Raw genomic sequence first — 25,627 nt, 5'->3', positions numbered from 1 at the left:
CTCTCCTTAACTCGAACAAATTCGTTGGCACCGTGAAAATTTCCTAATAAACTCTTATAAAAAAACCTCTACAACTCGAACCTCCATAACTCGAATCTTCCCTTAACTCGAACAAATTTTTTTGTCCCTTGGAGACTTTTCTCTCCATAACTCGAATTTTCTGACATCATAATCAAAATTCGAACAGTTTTCCTGATAAATTGGGTCTAAAAATCTTGTTAATACGTGTTTTGCAGGCCTTATTATTAATTCGAATGATTAATGATGCGTCATCCAAACCTTTCGAACGTCTTTTTCGAACGTTTTCGAGAAAATCTAAAGAATTTCAAAAGAAAGACACTCTCATAACAATGTCGTCTGTGGCAGGATCAAAGCGTCGAATTGACAATAAGTCGTGCAAAATCAAGTACAAAGCTCTTAAAGCGTTGGAAAAGGGTACTGCGCCAAAGGATGTGGCAAAAGAGTTCAAAATTCCTCCAAGCACCCTGTCAACTTGGAAAAAAAATAAAGAAAAGATTTACAAGCAGTTTAACAACGGGCAAACATCGAAGAGATCAAAGCCAGAAAAATTCGAAGATGTGAACAAAGCTGTTCATAAATGGTTACTTATGATGAGGAGTGAGAATATCCCAATCAGTGGCCCGATGCTGAAAGAGAAAGCTCTTGAGTTTGCCAAAGCGTTGGGTGTCGAGTCATTTCAAGCTTCTCAGGGGTGGATGGCTAAATGGAAAACCAGGTTAGTTGACTAAGATTTTGTTTGTTTATCTTCGTGAAGATAAAATCTAAAAAAATGTTACAATAGCTTTGGTAGTTGTTTTTTCAAAATATCAATAGACTCTCTTTCAGAGAGGAAGGATAATTTGCATGGGACTTTCATCCCTAATCCATCACCAGCATTCAATGACTTTCCAGTAATTGTTATTTTGCATACATTGAAGCTGTCATTCTTCAGAAAGTAAAATATGACTTTTGCAAAGCGTCCTGACTTTCCTAGTGGTAGATGTCCAATGATTTCTCCATCATTTTTCTTGACTGCAACTGCATATTTATCCATTTTATTTGTTGGTTCCATGAAACCATAAAATTCATCTCCAACAGAGGGTGTCCAATTACTTTTATAAACATGATACCCCATGACAAAAGCGTCGATTTCGTACGTAGTAAGTTTAATGATAGGAAGTTCTATACAACAAATAATGTCTGTTAATCTTTTGACTTGTTGGACTTTCATGGCTTCCATGCTTTCTTTCACTCGTCAAAACTTCGAAACTTGGTAAAAATCGAATCTTTTTCTATTTGAATTCTTTCACAAATCAAAACATGGTAACAATCGAATGTTTTCTATTCGAATCATGGCCATGGCATTCTAAATTTAGAATTCCATGATTCGAATCAAACAAAATGTAAAGCTCCATCTACACTAGTCACAACTACAGAGATAAACGTTTTTCTCATCCATTCCTTTCAGGTATGGAGTATCCTTCAAAACCATCGCTGGAGAATCACGGTCCGTCACTGAGGAAATGACAGCGCCATGGTCGGAGACAACATTACCAACCATTCTCTCCCGCTATCCTCTGGAAGACATTTTTAACGCCGACGAATTTGGGCTTTTCTTTCAATGCCTTCCCAGTAAAACTTTGCACATGAAAGGTGATAAGTGTTCTGGAGGAAAACACAGCAAAGTTAGACTTACTGGTTTAGCTGCTGGTAATGCCTTGGGGGAACGATTGCCAATGTTTGTAATTGGCAAGTCCGCCAACCCTCGTTGCTTTAAAGGTGTCAAAACACTACCCTGTCGATACCGTTCGCAAAAGAAGAGTTGGATGTCTGGAGAGCTGTTCGAAGAGTGGGTACGCGAGCTTGATCGAAAATTCTCTGTCTCTAAGCGAAAAATTGCTTTGATTATTGACAATTGTACCGCACATCCTCATGTTGAAAACCTGGAATGGGTAGAATTGATCTTTCTTCCTCCAAATACCACGTCCCTAACCCAACCTATGGACCAAGGAATTATCCGCGCCCTGAAAGCAAAATATCGATCGCTAGCAGTGCGGAAATTGATAAAAGCCTTGGACGAGGAAAAATCGACTCCGAAGTTCTCGATTCTTGGAGCTATGTACATGCTAAGGAAAGCATGGGATGATGTTTCCAACAAAACATTCACCAATTGCTTTCGAAAATCAGGAATTTCCCAAAAGGATGCAGAAAGAGCGATCAACGAAGATGACGACCCTTTTAAAAGTTTAACCAGCGAAGTAGAAGAAGACCCAATTCCAACCCTCGATGCTGAACTCTCTTACATAAAACGAAGGTTTCCTGACCACATTGATCCTGACTTATCAACTGAAGATTTCATTGATTTTGACATTGAAGTCAGTACATCCCATGGGCGTCTGAAGACTGCTGACATCATTGCTGAGATCACTGGGACTCAAGACGAAGAATTAGAAGAGGTCGACGAAGAAGACAAGGAGGAAGAAGATAAGATCACAAGACCGACGGCCGAGCAAGTGCGTACAGCTATCAACGTCTTCGAAGACTTGAGTATTTTTTCACATTTTGAAGAAGAAATGATAGCTTCCCTGAGGGACTTGAATCGTAATATCGCCAAAGATTTTGATATGAGTTGTAAGCAAACAGTTATCACCGACTTCTTTTCTAAATAAACATTAAAAAATTCATTAAAAGTGTATTGTTTTGACTTTCATTAACCTAATAGCCGCCTTAAAGTTAGACTTAAGATTAAATATAACGTTTTTATCCAGCTGGTTCACGTAAAGGGAGGATATTGCGCTAAAAGTTGAAAACCTCTACAACTCGAATGTCTCCATAACTCGAACGATTTCCTTTTCCCCGTGGCTGTTCGAGTTATGGAGACTCTACTGTATAATGCGTTCATCTCGCCGCCAGATATAGAAAAAAACTTAAAGTCCTGGAAACGAGGGATAGAATGACATTGGTAGATAGCATTCCTGTCTTCTACAAACTAGACAACAACAGAATAACTGACAATTTCGTTCATCATTCATTTATTTTAAACGAAATTGTTAACCAGTAAATTCATCAATGCGTTCAACTATACAAATAAAGTAAAAAATTAACATAACAACCTCGTACCCAGGACCTTTTATTCGAATAACCTTTAAACAAATTCATGATCGATCTGTTTCTAAAGACATGGAAATATAAAAGTACTGGTGACGAGGTTGGAAGATGATTAATTAGACCCGTTGTTCTAATATGGACTTCCATTTTTAGCTGGAAAGAAAAAAAATGACATGATGTTTATTTATAAACACGGGTACAAACCGCAGGCTTCGGTTGTAAAAACGACTGAAATGAACGAGGTAGTCAAAGCGCTTGTTTGCAAAACTGTTTTGTTTGGAAGAAAAAAAAGAAGAGGAATTTGGAAAAGCTTGTAAATTTAATTTACTTCCACTTATTTAGTTTCGTTTATATTTTTTTTTTATCGTCAAAGAAATCAAAAATCAATCATTTTGATTCTTCACAGGATTTCTCCACAGTAAAGATTATTCCTAATTGTCATTGTTAAAGATCTGGGTACTAAGTTGGGTGATATCCATCATCTAGCAAGAAATGCAAATAATTCCATAAAGTAATATAAAAAAAATTAACCACAAAAATGACACCTAAAGACGACTCTCCTACACGGAGCATAAAAGTCAGATGAAAATCAGGTTAGAGAAATAATAGAATAAAACACATGACAAGAGATTCTGTGGAGGAGAGTTCTCCTTCCCGAAGCGAAAATATCTATAAAACTTTTTTCGGGGAAAAGTTCGAAAGAAAAAAAAAACATAACACAGGACAGGACAAATACACTCTACAGAGGAGAGTTGTCATTATAACCAATTCCATTTACTAAATGAAGTCACGTGACATTATAAGTTATCAAATTTATAACTCAAACTTTCAAATTACAAGAAGACCGATGGCTTTACCATCCGCGACTGTTATAAAGTTTGAGTTATGTCTTAAAGCTATTGTTTCTACTCCTAGTTTCCAGTGCTTCTTTGCCGTAGTTAAGACAAGAAGGATTGGAAACTAAATTGGTATACGTTAATAAGCGCCAGTGAAAAACTGTTACTTGTGATGACGTCATCATAATTGGTACCTCTAGCAGATTCTGTCTATTTGACCAGCAATATTTTTACGGGACTAAAATTTCGCATTACAGAGCAGTTGATGTCCGTCAAAACAAGTCCAGATTTTACATCCACTGAAATAACAAGCCAAACACTTGCTACGTAAAAAATTGTTTTTTAAAAATTAAGTAACAAAAAATGTAACTACATATTTTTTCCTCATTATTATACAACACAGTGGAGGAGAACTGACTGCGCCGATGTAAACAAAAAACTTATTATACAACAATAAAAAATTGAATAAAAAATAAGCCAAAAAAACTACTTGTGTACTCTTGATGTCTAGTTTGGTCGTAAACACGTTTCCATGGAAACATGAATGAAATTAACATGGCGATAATTTTTTGCTAAAGAGATTTCAATCCTGGTCGTTGTTTAAAAGGAGCCAAAATTACAAAAAGTAAAAAAAAATAAGTGCAAAGGAAAAATGGATAATATTGCATTGCTTAAAAAACTCGCCATTAAAATGGTAGCAATAAATCGTCAAATTGCCATTTAGGTAGAAGTGCATGTGCGTTCACAGTATTATAAATAATTCTTCTCTTTTTATCTATGTGCGTGTGCCCACAACCAATCCGTCAGTGAAAATAACATTCTTTCTATATTTTATAAAAGGCGGAAGAAAGATTTCTCAACTACCGAAGCGGACAAAGCATGTTTCAAAACAGCCGCGTCAGCAAAAAATTCCACATTTTTATATGAATTTGTATTTAGCAAGTATTTCCGAACACCATTATAACCCAATTTGATGGTTCACATCCCAGCATTGAAGCGACACGTGGCCTCACCAACGCAAACTGTGTGCAGCAATATCGAAATTATGAATCGGTCGAGGTGGAAATAAAGACGTCATTGAGTTTTGCAAGGGAGATGGCAGACCAGTCGTGAGGCCTAATGTTTGGTGATTATGGACAGCTTGTAATTCTAAATAAAGAAATTACGTAAAGAATAATAATAACATATTAAAGTTCTTAATTATTTGATTAGGATCAATAAATGATGTGAGCTGAAACGCGAGCTGATTTCGTGCTACTTATATTTTGTACTACCAGTTCTATACTAATAACACCGACTTACCCTTCATAGCGTTTGCCATCTTTTTACGAGCACCAAATGTTGAAACGCCGAGTTCTTTTAAATCTTCGTCAGTGAGTGACATAAACGTCGACAAGTCAACCTATGGACAAAATATTCACGTTAACCGTATATGGCGTCAAATATAAATAACAAAATAAACAAGGCGGTAAATAGTGAAAACTCGGTTCACAAAAAGTTCGCAACTCAGTTACTTAAATTACCCATAATCCTTAGATAACCCAAGATGCTTAGTATATAAACTACCCATCGTTGCCACGACGGCGACTAGAAATTCAATTTAGAAAATGATTCACTTCGTGGGGGGTCGTTACTAAAGCTGCGCGTAGCCATCTTGGGTACGGGTATTAATATACACGAGTTTTTAACTCATGGAAACACCACGGGGTCGCCAATCATTAAATTACAAGCTATTTTGTTGGATGACGCTTTTCTCGCGGACAGACAGACAGAATACGGCTTATATTAATGTAGACACTAGTCTTTAACCCGTGGAAAAATCTACGGGGTCGCCCTTCTTTTATATATCGCATTTCGTGTTTCCGTAACAGACAGACAAACAGACGCACGAACCACACAAGGTATTTACACACAGACAACAGAAATAATGAAAAATATTCTAACCTCTTCTTTATCAAATGCGTCAATGTATTGTTCCAAACCAAGCATAGCAAACAAATCAGACATGCCTAAATGATGTAAAATGTCATAGTGTAAATCCTTGTCCATTTGAAGATGTATTTTCGTATTTCTTTATATGATGAGCGCTGTATTTTTCGTTTATAGAGTTGAAAATAAGAGTTCATAAAGTAAATTTGCTGCGGTTCCAGAATAGACGAAGAAATGAGAAATTTTCCATAGGGCGGTAACTCGTATTAAACAATAAATCCAAGCGCTTTAGGAGTTACTTCCAGTAGTCTCTAGGGCCGATGGCCAACCTGTTTTAACTTTTTCGCATTTAACAAATAATCTCGACTCTGTAAAAAACCATATGGCCCAAAACACATTTTAAACGTGCGTGTTTCCATCGGATGGTTTCCACACGCAAGAAAACTTACATTTCACGTTTGCATATGCGTTGTGACTCATATGATGGTCGGGAGGAGAAAGCATCGATCCATAATCATCTAAAAAAATAATGCACTAAATAACATGGCCTGAAACAACATCGATCGACCAGTTACAAGCAGTTTAAAGAAACTTGGTTTAAAAGATGGAAAATAATTCACTTACAATTGTTGTTTAGCAACAACGAATTATCAATGGATGGGTGACTCTAAAAAAAGAAATTGCATTATGGGAAAGAAATATTAAAAGGAATGATCGGATATCAAAACAATATCATATTATTTATTTCAAAAGCATATTCACAAATAAAAAAATAACATGAATTATTGCAGGTGCTACTTACATCTTCAAGACCTGGGGGAGGTCTACGCAAAGGTTTGGAAGCCGACGGCGACTGATGACCCATGCCATGGGAATGAGCTGATGTGGACGAACCGTTTGATGATACAGATGAATCCAATGAAGTTGTTGGGGAAGGTTGCTGCAAGAAATACTATATGTTATTATACTGCTTCAAATTTCAAAAATTTATATCAATTCGTATTTAGCGAGTAAACATTCGAGTAAATTGTTGCTACACTTGATTGCATAACATTCTGGATGTGATAAACCTAATAAATTTTTAAAATTCAATTTCTAATTCGAAATTGTTGTTTTTTCTTGGATAAATGAATCATGTCTTCTTATTTTTCTTTCGCGCCTAATTCCTGCGCCTTCATATCTTTCTCGAGTTTAATAATATGACCCTGCTTGAAATTTGAAAAACTTGCCAAATTAGTTTTTTGTGTTTCTGTCTTCAGCGTACATAGATTATAGAAACTATTTTTTAGACATTGGTACTTCAAAGGTTCGCTGTGCGTAAAAGAAAAAGAATTGTTTTTCTGTCGATGTTTATCAATGACATGGCTGTTAGCCTTGTTTTTAGCACTGTAAATTTTTTTAAACAATTGGAAAACTACTTTCCAATTCAAATAGTAACATTACATCCGAAATGATTCACCAAATTTTTTTGGAGCTTTTAAACTTGATTTTGTTGAAGTTTTAAAGGTTTTTTTCTGATGTAATCAATGCGGTTTTAAAGAGGTTTATATTTATGAGGAATAAAATCTTAACTTTTCAGCTTTCATATTTTGATAATGACACTGCACGAAAACAATAATTCAACATCATTTTGTTGTCCGTGAAATTCAGAAAAATCTGAGCTTGCATTACTTTTCAACGCCTACAAAATTTGAAAGAATTCCAAAACGCTGTTGGCCTACGAAAAATGATACAGAAATTTCACCCGATTCAACAAAGTGGATAAAAACATATTTTTACCTGCTATTTTGTGTGTTTGCGACATAACCTTTATTCGCGTACATAGACATAATAGGGGTATTAATAAACAAGACTAGTTGTTAAGCTGTGGGTCTGCTGGTTTGTTTGGGAGAAATTGGGTTAAGTTATTTGGTCTCAAACTTAACCGTACACTGCAATGGTCTCAACAACTGTAATAATATCATTGACTTCGATCTTTGTAATTACGTAATTATTAAATGGCAATTTAAATAAATTAGACAAAATTTTTCCAATTTGCGCATTCTTTAGGAGAAATAAAACATCCGCTTGGAAAAGTAAATTTTAACCTATTTCGGAATTTTCAGTCACAGAGAAACTTTTTCCATTTATACAAGAGATGTATTTATATGCGCTCCCTTGTCTAGAATTCTTTTAGTTACGAAGAAATATTATTTCCACTTTATTTGAAGAGAGATTTTGTTTGGTGGAAAAGACCCGATAGTGTCCCATCTGACTCATTCCATTTTGACTACCTATACCCAAATGTGTGTATGTACTGTGTAAATACAAACAAGAGATTGTCTTGATAATTTTGATTTCATCAAAAAAAACATGGCGTTGTTTTCATTTTTCACAACAATAACATAGGCAGGTGGATATTCTTGGCAATCTTCAAACATGTTTAATATGGAGAATGTGTACAATGAAATACATTTGATGTTCAATAAAAGTCCCAAACAAGTTGGAGTTTTTAATAACACCAGGACAACATTGTCAGCTTTGAGAAAAGACACAGGTTAAAAGCTTTCAATCAATATACATTTGTTCAGGCTTTTATGTAGGGAAAACAAACAAACAAACAAATAAACAAATAAATAAATAAATAAATAAACAAACCAATATGTTTCGCATTCCATTCAGACGCAACTGGTTAGCATTCTTTTCTCTGTTCAACTAGAAAAAAATAATATCATGAGATAGATATGCCCATTTGCAATGCAACATTGAGAAGATCAATCAATCAAGACAACGAAAGAGTGCCACTTTGAGTAAGAATAAAGGAGGGTTTTTACTGATTTGACAGGAAGGAAAACAGGACGGAAAGGGGAAATTATTGTTTACTAAAAAGTATTACAGTAGCAAAGTTATAAAACATATGAACACTGAAAACCTTGTTATCCACTAAAAAGAAGGATTATTAAGATTTGTAATATTATGACCACATTTTTTAACTTGTACACTTTTGATTGCGTACTCGAGAAATAAAAAACATGAATGCCTTATAATTGTCATGTGCCATTAGTTCATAGGACAGTGTGTGTTTTTTTTCTTATTTTACAGGATATAAGACAGGCAAATTCCCCCAAGAAAGGAAGTGCACATGAGCATACTTTTATTTCTGTCCCATTTCCATGCTTAAAATGGGCAAGTAAGAATCCACCTTAACCAAGATACACAAAGCATTACTTTGAGTAAGGCTAACTGGAAAAACATAAGAGCACGACTTTGAGCATGCTGTCGAAAAGACAAATCTAGAAGACTCTATTCAGGCCTCCTAGGGAAATTATCATACAAAATATATGAATATATGGCCAAAAATAGGATATGAGAATATATGAATATTTTCAGGTAAATATATGATAAATTGACAAAATATATGATAAAAAAGTAGGTTTAAAAATAAAAACTAAGCCAAATACCTGTTAAAATTAGGCAAAAAAAATTGGATTTTAGATATCGTTATAGAAGCACGTTAGCACTAACAAAGATTGGTAAAATAGTAAATTACTGGCTTAAATACAAACTTCAGAACTTAAAAATCTTTTGACTTATTGAGATGAGCACAATTTACACAAGATCAATAAGAACAACTAATAAGAACAAACAACAATAGGGTAATGATAGGAATCAGAAACAAATATATCTAAAAAAACAAGAAGAAACAGTCGAAATATATGATAATATATGAAAAATCTCCAAAATATATGAAGATATATTGTAAATTCGATGAATTTCCGAAATATATGAAACATATGAAATATATGACCGCTGGGAGGCCTGTCTATTTAATCAATATTCGATTTTTGCTTTTAAATAATTTTCTGGTATGGGTACTTTTAAATAATTTCCTTGACAAACCCTAATGCATTTTTCAGCAGGTTCACCTTCTTTAATAAAAACTGAATATGGTTACACCACATGAAACTTACTGCTATAAAATTTGAAGAATAAATTTTAGTAAGTGTGGCAGAAACTAACCAAATACCAATGTTGTTTTGTTGTGTAAAAATATAAGGACTTACCAATTCTGTGATTACAGCTTCTGGCATTGAGTTTGAAAATCCTAACCCAGCCCATGCATCTGTTGGTGTTCGAATTTTACCATACTGAACTTGACTATGCATTGCTGAAAAAAATAAAAAAATATTTTTACACTAAAATTGTTACAGATTAATATTTTGAATAATTATTGGAAGCAAAAAAAAACTAATGCTATTTGAGTTTAGATCTAACGCAGTCTAGATCAGATTGAAAGAGAGCATTAATATACCCTAACCCTAACGGACGTTAAGCGAAGAATGATGATGATAATGTCACTGCTTGAAGCTACCATTTTTGGCACACAACAGACAGATGTATGGCAAGCATAATAATTTATATATTAAAGCTAAAATTGCAATATTGAATAATTCCCAGGTTTAAATGTTAAATATATCACTATATACACCACCGGTAATTTTAAATGGTTTAGAACGTCAGATAAAATTAGGTTTTCCTGTTTTGCTAAAAGACTGTCTTTCACTGTCAATAAAGAATATAGCTAGGCTTAAAATCTTTTTCAAGAATAGTAAGGATCAATAAAAGTATGTATTATTTTACAATTCTTAGAGAATAAACAATCCACAACACATCCTCCTAAAATAAGGAAACAACATACCATTTTTAGCCATTTTTTTGCGTAGTTCATAATCCTCAGCCTAAAATACAAAAAAAAAATAATAAATAAAAATAAATAGAAGTAAAAAAAAAACTAAAGCTGTTGAAAATATAAAGCATAATAACAAATGGAAAAACAAACAATACCTTAGGATTTCTTTGGAGAGCGAGATTATTCATTCTACAAGAAAACAATTTTGCTAGTAAAATCTTTATCAGATTATACATTGCAAGTGCAGTGGAGTAGAAAAACATTTTAAATAAAGACAGCAAAAACGGTCTCAAGACGATGGACATTCATTACTGAAACTGATTTGACATATAAATTAGTGCATGCACTTGTATTTGTTACTCCCCTACTGAAAAATATTTCGTTAAGACTTGCTGCATATACATTTCAATTCACTGACTTTGTTACCATAGATACCATATAAACAAACTTCAGACTTACAGGTTAGTTAGTGACAAGTTTGAGCTCTCGTTCAATTCATCTTGTGAGCGAGATGGACCAGAATCAACAGGTGCAGGAGGTTTCCTAAGAGTGAAACATTCTGGTCAGTTAAATGTAGACTTTTTATCAAAATATTTCTCCATCCGTTACAAATTGATTATCTAAACAGTGGTAGTATTGTGCTAAACAAAATTATAGTGAAACAATTTACTCACAAAGAAGGCTTGTTCAGACTTTTACGATTCCATGAACCACTTAAAGCTAAAAAAAAAGAAATATGTGTTTATAATTATGATGTGTGTTTTATTTATTTATTTATTTATTAAAGTTTTTTAATTTTTTTGATCATGAAAGAATACAATAAATTTATTTTTAAAAGACATAAAGAGCTTAAATTTGACTTTTTCTCTTTAAAGTTTCTGACAGCGCTGAATAATAAATAAAAATAATATCAAAAAATAAATCAACTTACCTAGTGAATCAATTTCCTTATTGACAACAGGGTTTGTGTTTTTAGCCATCTAAATAATAACAATAAAATCAAATTAAAAAACTCATTTTCACTATGATTACAAAAAAATAGTTAAATATTCAAATGTTAAACGATTTAATACTCTCTCGAATGTCGGATTGACGTCAGAGCACAATTTTTTGATTTGTGAGTCATCCTTATTTTTACATTTTTGAAAATTACGAGTATTGCATTGTTTCTGACTAATTTAAATACTATTCATTAAAATAATACGAAAACAAGATATATTACAGGGCTATCATATATCTCCCACACACTTCAAACAGAATTAAAAGTTCATATAGATCATTCTCAATTATAGTTTTAGTAAAACCTAGTGTTTTCAGCATGTTGCATGGTTTTGTTGTCTTAGCTTATTACAAATACATTATGATACATAAACAAATATAAGCTTACTACTGTGCAAAGTAGTAATTTCACTACCATTTTGAACACACAGACAACAAATATTAACATAAAAACAAAAATAAACTGACCAGTGCATCAAGAATTGATTCCGCACTTCTTGAACTTGACAAGCCGTCTAAAAAATACATCAACTTTTCTTAAACAAAAAGCACAAGACAATAACATACTGTAACTCTATCTATTCCCATGTCGGAGTTAGCATTAAAAACATGGCCAGGTTTACTAAAGATGTGGATTATTTTTTTAATATATGAAAATTACATTGGTATCATTCTCAGCATAAGTAAAAAGCACAAAAACATTTAGCAAAAATCTGTTTTTTCAGTAGAAAGGCAGTTGAGATGCGAGAACAATATGGAGTTAATATGGTAAGCTGCAACTTATGCTTATAGCTTTGCAAAATTGATTTTGTGATTATCTCTACCTGATGATAGTTTTCGTTTCTCAGTTTCCATACTTTCACCTAAAAACAAATAAAATAGAATAATAACTCACATAAAAAATGTTTGACAAAGACGGACTATAGAAACCTCACCAGTTGTTTGAGCGTCTGAACCATTACCCATCAATCCATCAATACTTAATCTCTTCATCATTTTCATTTCACTACCAATAATTCTCTGGCCAACAGGACTCATATTTAAGTATCTGTTGTCCAGTTTATTCTGAGTTGGATTATCTACAGACTGATTAACAAGTGGACTTGATGATTGCACAGGTGGGCTAAGCAGTGGGCTTCCTTGGTTTGGTAACGATGATTGGCCACCCATTTGAGATTGCTGAGGTAATGTGTTGTTGTATAAGTTTAAAGTTGTATTTGGGTCGGGTGGGATGACCAAGGTAGCAAGTGGTGCAAGAAGAAACGGCATATTTGATGGATCTTCACCAATAAGATGTAGACGAGTTTTGTAAATGTTTAAAGCATTTTTCTCGTGGCTTTTCACAATAATGGACTAAAATAGCAATACAAATGTTTCAAAAGATGTTAAAAGCAAATAAAACAAAAACCTTGATTGAGAAAACGTTATTTTTTCTTACTTTGCAAAACTGTTTCGGCTTTGGCTTCACGTTAACTTGGACATCGAAGTTGTCATTTATTTGTTTCAAAACACCTAGCAAAAAAAATAAATATTAATCATCTATAATCAAGCGTCAATTGAATTTTTAGAGACAAAAAGTTTTAAAATTCGATGCAGTACCATAGGCATATATGACAAAGAATTAATGTATTCTGTAAAACATTTTTATAAAGTAGCCCTGAATTTTGATGGTACTGAGCTAAGTCCAATCAAATTTAGTGTTTGTAAATTATCCACAACCTGATCACATGTGTAGTGCACACCGTGCAAAAAGAGAGTTTTAGATTACTTTGTCTGAGTTTTGTAAACTACCTTTTTAAACATTTTGTGGCAGAAAAGTGTAACAGAGGATGACATAAAAAACACTGAAATAGATGCTACTGTTTGTTCACCATAACAAAAATTTAAAGTAATATAACAGGTCAAAAAAACAATCATCAGAGAACAAAAAGCCAGACATTACCTTGTTCGAAAAAATGTTCGTTCTCACCATCTCTTATGTCAAACATTAATATAAGTGGTAGGAATTGCTAAAACAAAATAAAAAGGAATCAAATACCTATAAATATAAATGAAGATAAATAAAGAGTTGTTATATAGTTGAAAACAAAAAAAGACTCGTGTTTCGTATAAATATAGAAATTGGATAAGACCTTAGAATTTGAAACCAAATATTGGAACAGAAATTTATTTATTGTTATAACTATTCGGTAAGGCCCATAGAAAAATCCACTAAAGCAAAAAAGAAATAATAAAAATCTGTCAATTTTGATGACATAAGCAACGATTGATCCATGCACAAAGTGACAGTTTGAAATGCTAATCAAAATAATGTATAGAATCATGCAGTTTTGATCAGCAGTTTAAGGAGATATGGGAGTTGGAAAAAACTTTTGCTGACATCAACAAAAACCCACTAATGTATAAAAAAATATGCTTAGAAATTCAATAACCCATTGCCCATCTTGTGTAGAGCTTGAAACGCTGATCAAGAAAATATATGTTTAATTTGTGGATTAGCATTTGCTTTTTTTTAATTTTAATGAACACATCCATCAAGCTCATCACAAACACACCATATTATTATATAAAATATTAATTTATAGAAAATAAAATAAAAACTTGGCTTTGACTTGTGCAACAATCTTTAATAGAGATTGTTACAATATAAGGTAGTATATTCCTTACCAATAAATATACTTTCGCAGTAACAGCAGCTTCAATGGAGCCTGTTATTGTGACAGTACTCTTACGCATATTTGGATCATTCGGATCAGGAAAATGAATACTAAAAGGCAAAAGAACGGTTGTTAATTGCAGGTAAATATTTAATTTATTTAAAACAAAGCCTTCCATAAGAATACAGCACATTTTCAAGAGATAATTTAATTTGTTTATTAAAAAAAAATTAAGTTGTCACAAGGTATTACCTTGCGCCAGTGCTCTGTGTAATTTTCTTCACATTGCATCCATTTCGACCAAATATAAACACATGATGTTTTGGGTCAACTTCCATTTGAGTCGTGACGTGAACAGTTACCTAAAGAAAAATACTTTGGTGCAGTCATGCAACTGCTGATATTTCAGCCACTAAAAAGTTTAAAAAAAACACTTTATTTTACCATAAGGGAAGATATTCTTAAAGTGACCAAACATTTATACGTCAGGTTAGTGTGATTATGAATTAGTGTCAACAATTAGCAATTGCTGCCACAGTACCCATTCATAACATTAAAACACTGCCGAGGCTGATCAAATTAATTTATAAAAGTACTTGTGGAAAAATCCACTTAAACAGGTCTGGTGTTGAATTTTGATCACGACAGACAAAAATGTTTTTTTAAAAATCTGTTTAAGAATTGTCTCTTTTACATATGTACATCTTAAAACTTTGTAAAGGTATCGTAAGTATAGAAAATGTATAGGATTATATAATATTGACAAACTTAACTACACCCTCGAAAAACAGCCTCTTAATTATTCAGAAGTATTTACAAAATGAGTTTCAAGGAAAATGCTAATCTTTTGATAATTTCTGTTGGAAAATTATTGTTGACTAATTGCCCCTGCAACAATTCTGACATTGGCAATTTCATGCCCACATATTTTGTGGCTAATTTCGATAATATTTGCAATTGCTGTTAGTTCTTTAGGAGGAAAACGCTGATCAACTGAAGCTGTATTTTAATGCTGATTAACTGTGTGATTAGACCTTAGATTTTATACATAGCATATTTTTATGTTACACAGTATTATTTAAGCAGTAAAAGCCACAAAACCCTATTGAAATTTTTTTTTATGGTAAAAACCTACGCCTAAGTTATCTTTAAAAAAATAAGATAAAACTATAGTTCTACAGGGAATTCTGATAGTTTATCACTTTATACAAAAACCAAGATAGCTTTCTGGGAATTTTAAACCAAAATCATGGATTCAATGAGTGATACAGTGAATTCTTCGACCGGAATATGGCCATTTTAATTAAAAACCCAACACTCATTAATTTGTGCTGCATATATTTCTTAAAGTTTGTTCTGTTTCTGTCTTTGGGAAAGGCTTAGTAGGGTTGCTTCTTTTATTTAATGTTATATTTTTAAAAAACATACAGTAAATATAACAACATTATGAAGTAACAAAAATAAATACAAATGTTGCTTACCGGCACTGTTCCAGTCAAATGCTCTAACACTTTCAACACAGCATCCTTAAAAAAAACATTTTACAGTTTAAACAAGAATTCATCCGCACTATGAAATAACAAAACACTAGAAACAAATTAAATTCAGCTACTTACTCGTACTGAAAATGGATCAGAATGTAAGCCTTTAACACAACCGATGTAACCATAGGAACGTAACTGCTGCAAACAAATAAAAACAATGTTGAGTTGGATCAACATGGATGATAGTGATCATACCAAGATAACTGGACTGAGATTGTCAAGCGTAAAGGACTGAGTCTGAGTTACATGCTGGGTTATCAGTATAAGCATAAAATTAGTCGTTAGCCTGTAGAAAAATCTACATGTATTCACCAACCATTTTCACAGACAGAAAGTTGGATTTAAATGTAACAGAAATTTAAAATTTATTTGAACACTAAATAAATTGTGAAAAAATTGTAGCAAAAAGACAGATTATTTTAAAAAGTATTATGTCATAAATAAGTACGAACCTGCTGAAAAGATATAGTGACGTTAAAACTTTGTGCAATATTTGCGATAACAGGAGAGGAACTGTCAGGAACCGTAACAGTTGAACCAGATGGAATTTCAAATTTCAAAACAATTGGCAGTAGTTCCTATAAGATGTTGAAAACTTAAACTAACTTAATATATTTGAATTGGATGTAAGTAAATAAAGGTTTTTAGCAAGATATAAATCCATTTTCAAATCAGTGTAACAAAAAAATAGGGCCTCGATTTTGTTTGACAACAAAGATATCATAAATTTACTTCTATTGAGATAAGAATAATATTGCCAACACATCTGGAAAAGGAGTTTTAATAATGCTAATTTATATTCTGTAATGAGATGTTCCTTACTTATGTTTTACTTTAGTAATAATGAATGTTGTTTCTAGCTCATTCTTGATGATTTTATTTAATAACAATAATATTCTTATCAAATAACTTGGGTCATTTTTAATTTGGAAACATTTATTTATTCTCAAGAACCACGCACAGAAATTTGTTTGTTTTTTCTTAATAAAAAAAGTAAAAGATACACACTGAAAATCAATAATATAAAATAATGATAAACAGACTTTTTAATACAATTGATTAATCCACTTGTATTCTTATTGTGGTATGCCACATTAAAGATATTCTGGTTAAAAACAAAACTGAATTACCCTAATTTGCCTTCTTGCTGACTCAACACAAAATGGTGGTCCAGCTATTGAAACCTAAAAAAGATTACCAGTATGATTTACTACCTTGCAACTTGAAAGTATAATTTGGGCGTTAGGGTTAGGGTTAGCCAAAAACTCCCATTTTATGTACACAGAACACAAAACAACCTTTTATAAATTTTAAAATGACGAAAAATAGACGCAGAAACTGACTATGAGAATGAATATAACAAAAAAAGAGATAATAATTGGTAGTGATGTAATTTATTCAATAAAAAAGACTATAAGAAATTGATGACAACAGTTACTTTTCCTGTCATCAGTGCAAAAGTAATTACCTTATTCCATGAAATTAATGAGTCAAGAAATTAACGCGAATTCAATAACGGTCATGAAATTAACGCGGTTCAATGAAATTATTTTGAAAAAGGCATTTAATTAACGCAGTTTCAAATTTGAGAATATGCGATATCACACAAGGCAAAAATTATGACAATAGTCGAATCAACTACAAGGTGGTTTGGAAATCGAAATAAAAGTTTTTATTGTTTAGTAAGACAATGTTAAATAGTTAAAAATTCTGGATGAAAAAGTGCTTTCAGTTAATTTTCCACCTTGCATCAGAGTATGAAGATTATACAAAAGCTATTTTGAATAAGATTGCTGAAAAAGAGAACATCATTGAGCTATTGTTCCATGAGGAGGAACTAGTAGAAAATTTGTAAAAAATATTGTATTTTTATGTTTTTTAGGCTTTTATATATTATAGAAAAGTCACCAAATTAACAATATTTAACAATATTTTAATCATGAAATTACGAGTCTTTAATATAACACTGCATTAAATTAACGCTTTAATTTCATGACTTGTTAATTTCATGGAATAACGTACAACATTATTGCAGACCGTTGTCAACAATTTACAAGGCTGGTGCGTATTTGCAGCCTCTATAAAAGTTGACACTTCACATTTGCTAACAACATGGCCCTAAAAAGACTGCTACATCAAAAAGAATTAAATGACTCACCTGATTGCTTTTTTCTGAACTTGTTCTGTTCGAGTCAGGAAAGTGAATATGACACTGTGTGTCTTTCATAACTAAAAACAAAAAAATGGATTAGAAATCTCAAATGCCTTTTGACTAGCTAAACACTGCAAAACATACTATGCGCATACCTTTCTTAATTGTGTTGCCTCCTTTCCCAATGATATGAGAATGATCCGTGAAAGAGACATCCATTTTTAAAGTCACTCGTGTTGACTAAATAAATATTTGGTATTATATTAAAAAAATTTGCATTGAAAAATATTTTTGGTGTAAAGGTAAATATTAATTCCTTTGATTTTTAAATTCGTCAATTTTCATATTTATATATATATATATATATCTAATATATGATTATATATCTGAAACGAGAAACAGAAAAGTTATTGTGCACAAGTTTCTTCAAAAATACATAGCATTAATTGTCAACGTCAATATAAAAAATGGTTGCAAATTACACAAATATTGTTGTTTATTGTTGATGCATTTGCATAGATTTTGTAATTTCAAAGTACAATCAGCATAAAGAATAAATCCATACACATATACCTTCGTGTCCATGACAGAGAGTACCATTTGTTTGGCAGCTAATCGGTCTTCAGGTAGTCCAGCTACCTTGATGTAAGGATCTAATGTAACAAACTAATATAATAGAACATTCTCAGGAAGGGAAATAAAAGTTCATCTGTACAATTATCAAATTTCAGTTCATAGAGAGTTTTTATTGTATTTTAAAAAGTATATAAGCTGAACTTATATAAAGTTGGCTTAACCTACGTTTTTCTATTCAATTATATTCTTGGTTCATTTTATGTAATTTTCCCCCTGTAATTCTGGATTGTATATTGGCCAAAAAATCATAAAAATTTTGTTTGTCACACCTGTTGTACAACTTACTATGTGTGCTATGCATCAAGCATTCTTCCTGTTTTGGTTTTGCATGTCGTTCATGATACACTGGATAAAACTGATTGCACATGAACACATGCAATGCTTGCACAAGCTCCCAGTCACGACAATTGCTGACCACCTCTCGCATGGTCAACATAAATCAGTGAAAAAATTACAAACTTTTTATTCCATGGTTTGCTTTATCACACAAACAACAACTTCCACTTTTGTATATATTTATAAGACAAAAATCTGATCATATATGTTTTGATTTCTTATAGGCTACAAATGGAACATCACTTCTGCATGTGAGGCTGTTATAGTTTAATTCAATTTTAAATGCCTCCCTAAAGTGTTTGACACACTTGCAGTATAAAAAATGACTGTTTTAAACAGTGTTTAATTTGATGTATTACTGACCCTGTTCGAGTTGGTTGAAAGAAGTTTGTGATAGCAAAAATCTTGAAGCATGTGATTCAGAACAATGCAGAATAAGTAGATCACCTTGAGATGAATGAGTACTGAATGTGAGTAAATCTTATGAAAGGTGAGATATAATTGCCTCAAGTCTTTGTTTACCATTTTTATAACTATACAGAAGCAGAGAAAATGTTACCACAAAGCATCACCCCCTGATTCAAATTTTTACTTGTTTTTATCTTCTTGAGAATAACAGTAACTTCAAAAACTTCTGCTCCATAGTACCATAGTTTAGATGTGATAATTTGGGCAACTTGATCTTAAAAAATCTTATGTGTTCTTATGTTAATGTCAGATTTCATTTTGATGAAAAATAACCCAGATTATGATGAAGAAGAATGTATATTTACAAAGAAAGTTATATTGTATACTTGTATTTAATATTTTAAAATTGCAATGCATGTAGGCATATGGAAAAGCTGATGTAAAATTTATTTAATATAACAAAATTACTCATCACATCTTACATTTATAAATGGAAGCTGATCACAAAACCTAAGGCACTGGCATGAACAAAATGTATAAATGTCATTTTATACATCACAAGAACTATACCTTTATTAGAAGAAAATCAAAATTTAACAGAAATGCTCAATAATGTTCAGGGGGTACAAATACACTTTTTAAAAAAGAACTTTCTGTATTAAAATGCACCCCTTATTTACAGAGATTTTAAGAGGTATATTCAAATAGAGCATGACATTTTCAGGGGGTATTATTTGATGAAGACCAAATGACATGATGGTGTATATGAAGCAGTAATTTAATAGGTTTTGATTTTCTGATTGCCATTTTGTAAATAAACCACTTGTTTAATGTATATGTTAAATTGTGCTAACATAAATTTGTTAGCATATTCAACATGCAACCGAAGTTGCTCCACTGTGAATGCACACAGTGTAAAGTTCATTAAGAGCTCTTGGTGTTCTTATTTCTAAAATATTATCATACCTTTCTTAGATTTTGCTCCAATCTTGAGTTTGGCAGGCCATGATATTGTTGTATTAGTGGCTTGTTCAATCTAAATAAAAATGCACAATTACATTATAACACTTGAAAATAACTTTTGCTAGAGTAGTTAAAAAAATCAAAGAAATGTGTATAACATACATTGCGGAAGAAATTGCATCCACTTGACTCTGAATTCTGTTCATCTAAACAGAAGCAAAATAATATGTAAATGCATGACAATTACCTTAATTAATAAATAATAATTAAGGTAATTTTTTTTACAACAAGGGCAAAAAAATGTTCTGAGACAAGAGACAAAAGAAAATAGACAATAAGCAAAAAGAAAAAGTGCTATTGTGCATACAGCATTAACATAATATTATTAATACATTTATAATGAAAACAATATCCAATTTTTATATATAATCTTAATAATAAAATGTGTGAAAAAAAAAATAAAAAGGCAGAAAATAATATTTGCTTTGCAAATAACAATGTTGACAATTTGTACTATGTACATAAAATACAATAAAAGATTAACTTATAGCTCTACAACTTCATCTACTTTATTATGCAAGCATAAAATAAAATAAAAATGCCAGAAGGACTTTTGTACAAGATCAAGTTTCTTAACATCAACATTACTCCATTATAAATTATTTAGTTGTACATACAGAAAATGACTTTCAAAACAGTGATGTTTGAGCATGATTTACAAAACTGCAAACATATTATGCAATAATGAGTTTAAAAGCCAGTTTAAAAAACCAGCTAGTAATGGGAAACCAAAACAATGATGCAGCCCCAGATGACAATTCATCTGGGGCTGCATCATTGCTGTGGTTTGTGTTGTGTTGTAGCCAGAGGCACATCAATGTCCCCTTCAAAGGGGACACAGATGACAGGTAGCTATCACATAAACATGTAGTTGACCAATCTAGAGTTTAGTCTATCAATTTCCTCAAATCGTATATAATCGATATCACAGTAACTGACTACATAGCTAGCTAGCTACATATTTTAAAAACAGCACCTTGGAGTTGAAGCAAGTTTTCCAATTTTTTCCTATCAACTCTAAATCTTTCTTCCACAATTTCAGTCACTTCTGAAGACACTACTTCTTCGTCATTGTTATCTTTTGTTTGACTTTCAAATTTGTCTTGTGGAACTTTTAATTCTTCCTCGTCCTGTTTCTTATTGTTTTGATTTTCTTCACTGTTATTGCCACCGTCCTCAACTTTGGCGGCCATATTGAGTTTTCTTTGGTCTGTTTTCGAATCCTATGTTTTTCTTTTCATACCGGGGGTTTACAATAGAAATTTTATATTCTTCTTGAATGACTTTGTTTCTTAAATAATGTATAAGTTACATTTTAATAAACCATGAGTTTATACTTTTATATTTATGAGTATTTTTACCTTGTTATTTAGTATTTTTTTAAAAAAATACTAAAATGATGACTTGGTTGACCCGTAGGTATGTACTTAAGTACTCCCCGATTAATTACGGTCCATTACATGGACTGGGTTTGTTGACATTTTGCTAATTAATGATTGGCACATATTGCAACGTCATTCATACTCGTTTTCTTCAAAATTTAAAGATCTTGTCAACTTGATAGCTTCCGGTAGGAAACGATTGGTTTTAAATCTATATTCAATTTTTTATGCTATTTGAATTGCAGAAAAATGCAATCAAAACTGGACATCTTTGAATCTTTCAAACTTTGTCGTTTCCAACAAGCTACTAGTTATGAAAGATAAAAGTATTGATCTTGGTGATCCATTATTCTCAACGAAATCAGTACCACATCCGACTCAAAAATTTTTCTTTTGCGCCGAACAACCGTAATTGTCCGGGTCGGTCACTTCTACTTTAAGAGAACTTTCACGGGCAGAAGCTTTTTCGCGTCTTTTGCTCTTTTTTTCAAGAAAGTTTATCGAAATATTAAAACCCAACAAAATGCAAAAGGATTTTTCGTGATGACTTCTTTAAATCCGTTTAATGTTTTTATGTCGTCCAAAAATTCCATATCCCTCAGACCAAAGTTGTATGTTTTTTTCCGTGTGTAAAAAATGCTTTAAAAAAAGCCAGCCAGGATAACATTAAGCTCGGTTCAACAAAGTTGCTATCAATCGATCCCGTTTACGACATTGACCCAATATTAAGGGGGATTTTCACGAAGCGAATCGAGCGGCGAATTCGTCGGCGAATTGTATCTGAGCATGCGCAGTTTTGTTTGTTTTGATTTTGCATCGCACTGCGCATGCTCAGATACAATTCGCCGTCGAATTCGCCGTTCAATTCGCTTAGTGAAAATCTCCCTTTAGATGGTGACGCCGGGAAATCTGACAATATAACAGTTATTTATTATCCGTTTGCGATCTCATCAATTTACTATAATTCTATTGAATTTCTATTCTGTTGTGAGATCTTTAAAACGCTAAGGTTTCACCATTATAAACTTCATCCTCCTCTTCCTCAAAAAAATCGAGCGATTAATAAACTATACAACGTTATAAGTTCCTTCTAAAGAAATCATGCACACTATTTGAAACATTTGCTCAAATTTTCATGAGTAGTTCGGAAATAATTATTCGGGAATCACTCCGAGTACTGAGGTACGTGAATACGCAGGCACGTATAACACATGGACACACACAAAATTCAGCAGACTCGTCCCCGTTGTTGTTCTACAAAAACGATTACCTTTTTTTGTTTATCTTTTGAATACATACGTAAGCAACCCAGTTGCCCAGGGCTAAAGCTATAACCTTTTTAAAACTGAAATAAAAAATGGTGTACCTTCGTTCGTTCACAATGGTTTGCCGTTTTAAAATGTACGTTGTGCGAGATGTGTTTATAACAACACGCAACACTTTAATTTGATACATAAAATTCGTGAAGCATTTTAAAATCTAATATTTCATTTATTTGTTACATATAGCACGCTTTTTCAACTTCGAATGTACTTTAAAAGGTTAGCGTGATTCGATTATAAAAGATGAATTAAGTAGAGGATTGAGTCTTTTCACCTTCGCGGGTGTTTAAAAGCTTAACAAACTTTTTCTCATCAAGACACTATAGTATTAAGCCAACCTCGTTTTTAAGAATTCTTTCTTTTATAAAAACTTCGAAAAATTCTACGAAACGAGGGAGGGAGGGGGTCTAGTCTTTAATGCGTGTCGTAATATTACCACCATCAAAGAAGTCAGAAAAAACAAACGCATCAGTATGACACTCGACACAGTTGCTAGCAAAAATATCAAAAGTGAGTTGATATCTGAAAATTAACGAAAGCGGAAGTGGAATAGACTGGAACAATCAATGGTGATTTCTGATTTTTGATTGGATGATGAACTCTTAAGTTCCGATTTGTTTTTGATCCCAACTGATTATTATTTTGTCATTCTTCAATTCACATTTGCCTAATTTGTCCTTGTTTTGTCAAATAAAAATGATGTCTCTAAATATCTAAAAAATTTCCGGTCAACTCTGACAAAAACATCTCGCGTTTGATTAAGCATGGTTTTAATAACAGGAATAAAACTTTCACATATTCTCGTAAATGTATTATAGCAAAAATGCCACAATAAACCGTTGGGATGCTAAGATTACAACCACCCACCCCCATCTAGTGTAAGGAAACATTTTCCCACTAAATCGTCGAAATACCTCAAAATTGTCAACTCTAAAACGTTACTACTTTTCTTTAGGAACGGAAAAATTCTATTTCGTTCCCAAAGCTGCTATTTTGTATCTCGCTCTAACAATTCAGTACAGCCTTGAGACGAGGTTTGGTAAACGTTCAAAATCATTTGTCGGGCTCGTTTAGTAGCTCAAGAGCGAGTTCCGGTGACGAGTACATTACGTAGGAAAGCAGTAAAAGTATGATGAAGCATATGATATAAAAATCTCCACGATTTACATTCTTTAGTTTTGTAGGATAATTTAAATAAAAGCTTCTCCCTGAATTGAAACTCGTCAGTACATGATTCTACTCGTGATTATCTGCTAAACATTAAACATTAGCGCGCAAAGGGCGTTACGCTTTTTAAAAATTCGCGCGAAGCTATCTATCAAAAACAGAACCCTGATTTCCTCTCGAAACAATCGCGTTGCACTCGTTGTTATGTTGTTTTTTTCATATCCTTTAAAGCATGCTACTTTTTAAAAACTGATATATTTTTAATACATTTTCAGTACGTAATTTGTTTTAAAATTTTAACAAGAAGCTACTTATAACGCTAATAATATTTTTGAAACATCCGCGTAACGCTGCTTCGTTTTTAAAGTATCGCCAAAGCTGTTTACTTTTTGATATTGTTTAAGTTAGGAGAATATTTTTTACAATTGTTGCATTTACGTCATTCCATGAAATACACCTATTTTTTACTATCTTATCGTGACAATAGCATGAAGAACAGGGTCGAGGGTCATAAAGCAAAAGCGCAATATTTTACTGACTTAACGACGGAGAAAACAAAACCCAATTAAAATTCGGGAAAATATCACCGGTTTAACAAATTAAAAACATAAAACAGTTAGAAGCAGAAAATTATCTTGATTCAACCTCTATACCAAAAATGCAGTTGAAACGAAAAAAATATTCTGATTTATCGATTGCCATTCTCGTCCCCAGAGCTCTTTGAGATAAAATCTCGAAAGCAAGGTTTACCTCAAAGAGCTTTGGGATCAAGAATGCCAATCGATTGGTGGAAATTGGTTACATCTTCTACATATTTAAAAAGCAAATTCGACATTATTTCAACATGGAGGACAAATTGCACTTACAGTTTGCGATGAAATTATTCTACTGAAAACTTGCTTTTGTGTAGACTGTCACCAACAAAACTTCATAACAAACTTCCCATGTCGTGACAGTGAGACGAAAGATTTTTAATATCTCTTTCTTTACAAAGATATTTGACAGTTTTATATTAATGTTTTTGTTTGTCTGTTTTAATTTCTCACTTCTTTCCCGCCATTATTGTTGTTTTTTTATAATTTTTTTGCTCGTGTTATCTCAAATCTTTTTAAACAAATTAAAAGTCTTGTTTTCCAAACAAACAGAACAAAATAAGAAGTTACTTACAATATCTTTCATAAACGGGTTCTCCGTACGCTGCTGGAAATATAAAATGATTATTCCGATACGGATCAGGTGGAGGGGACCACGGTGAATACTGTTCTAGACCATAATCCATCATGTTTTGATTTCATGGGAAAATCAAGCTTTGTTTAATTTCTAACTAATGGTTATTTTGTAACTTTAATTTTTTTTAGCGCATGTTTCTTCTGCAAACTGATGCAGTTTTAAACAATCTTCTTAACAAGTTCCAACGGACATTCGTCAAATCGATGTTGTGTTTTCTTTTGGAGCGTTT

At 32.4% G+C, this 25,627-nt stretch overlaps 2 protein-coding genes across 6 annotated transcripts; one reads left to right on the top strand and one right to left on the bottom strand.

The window, feature by feature from the left end:
* Positions 1–1,229: 1,229 nt before the first annotated feature.
* On the top strand, positions 1,230–3,425 carry LOC130628718 (tigger transposable element-derived protein 4-like). Its single transcript, XM_057441702.1, has 3 exons — positions 1,230–1,273; positions 1,469–2,631; positions 3,262–3,425. The coding sequence occupies exons 1-3, from the start codon at positions 1,230–1,232 to the stop codon at positions 3,423–3,425; spliced, it is 1,371 nt and encodes a 456-aa protein (XP_057297685.1).
* LOC130628578 (protein bicaudal C homolog 1-B-like) lies at positions 3,016–25,605 on the bottom strand. Of its 5 annotated transcripts, none has more exons than XM_057441539.1 (30): positions 25,336–25,605; positions 20,400–20,443; positions 20,241–20,310; positions 18,468–18,547; positions 18,050–18,134; positions 17,901–17,971; positions 16,873–16,926; positions 16,195–16,320; positions 15,815–15,880; positions 15,680–15,724; positions 14,451–14,560; positions 14,209–14,308; positions 13,484–13,550; positions 12,980–13,053; positions 12,477–12,894; positions 12,366–12,404; positions 12,010–12,056; positions 11,474–11,522; positions 11,217–11,262; positions 11,002–11,085; positions 10,698–10,731; positions 10,552–10,591; positions 9,917–10,020; positions 8,511–8,567; positions 6,676–6,813; positions 6,498–6,540; positions 6,323–6,391; positions 5,889–5,953; positions 5,247–5,346; positions 3,016–5,093 (listed from the first exon to the last, which is right to left on the bottom strand). In XM_057441539.1, exons 1-30 carry the CDS (start codon positions 25,448–25,450, stop codon positions 4,954–4,956), a joined length of 2,580 nt encoding a protein of 859 aa, XP_057297522.1. In that variant the 5' UTR covers positions 25,451–25,605; the 3' UTR covers positions 3,016–4,953. The 5 variants fall into 5 exon arrangements, with proteins under 5 accessions (XP_057297522.1, XP_057297524.1, XP_057297520.1 ...); XM_057441541.1 differs by lacking the exon at positions 25,336–25,605 and adding an exon at positions 25,035–25,140; XM_057441537.1 differs by lacking the exon at positions 25,336–25,605 and adding an exon at positions 21,274–21,509.
* Positions 25,606–25,627: the final 22 nt, after the last annotated feature.

Source organism: Hydractinia symbiolongicarpus, chromosome 15 (assembly GCF_029227915.1).
Source record: "Hydractinia symbiolongicarpus strain clone_291-10 chromosome 15, HSymV2.1, whole genome shotgun sequence".
NCBI lineage: Eukaryota > Metazoa > Cnidaria > Hydrozoa > Anthoathecata > Hydractiniidae > Hydractinia > Hydractinia symbiolongicarpus.
Note: the sequence above shows the minus strand (reverse complement) of the source record. Positions and strands in the feature narration are given on the sequence as shown.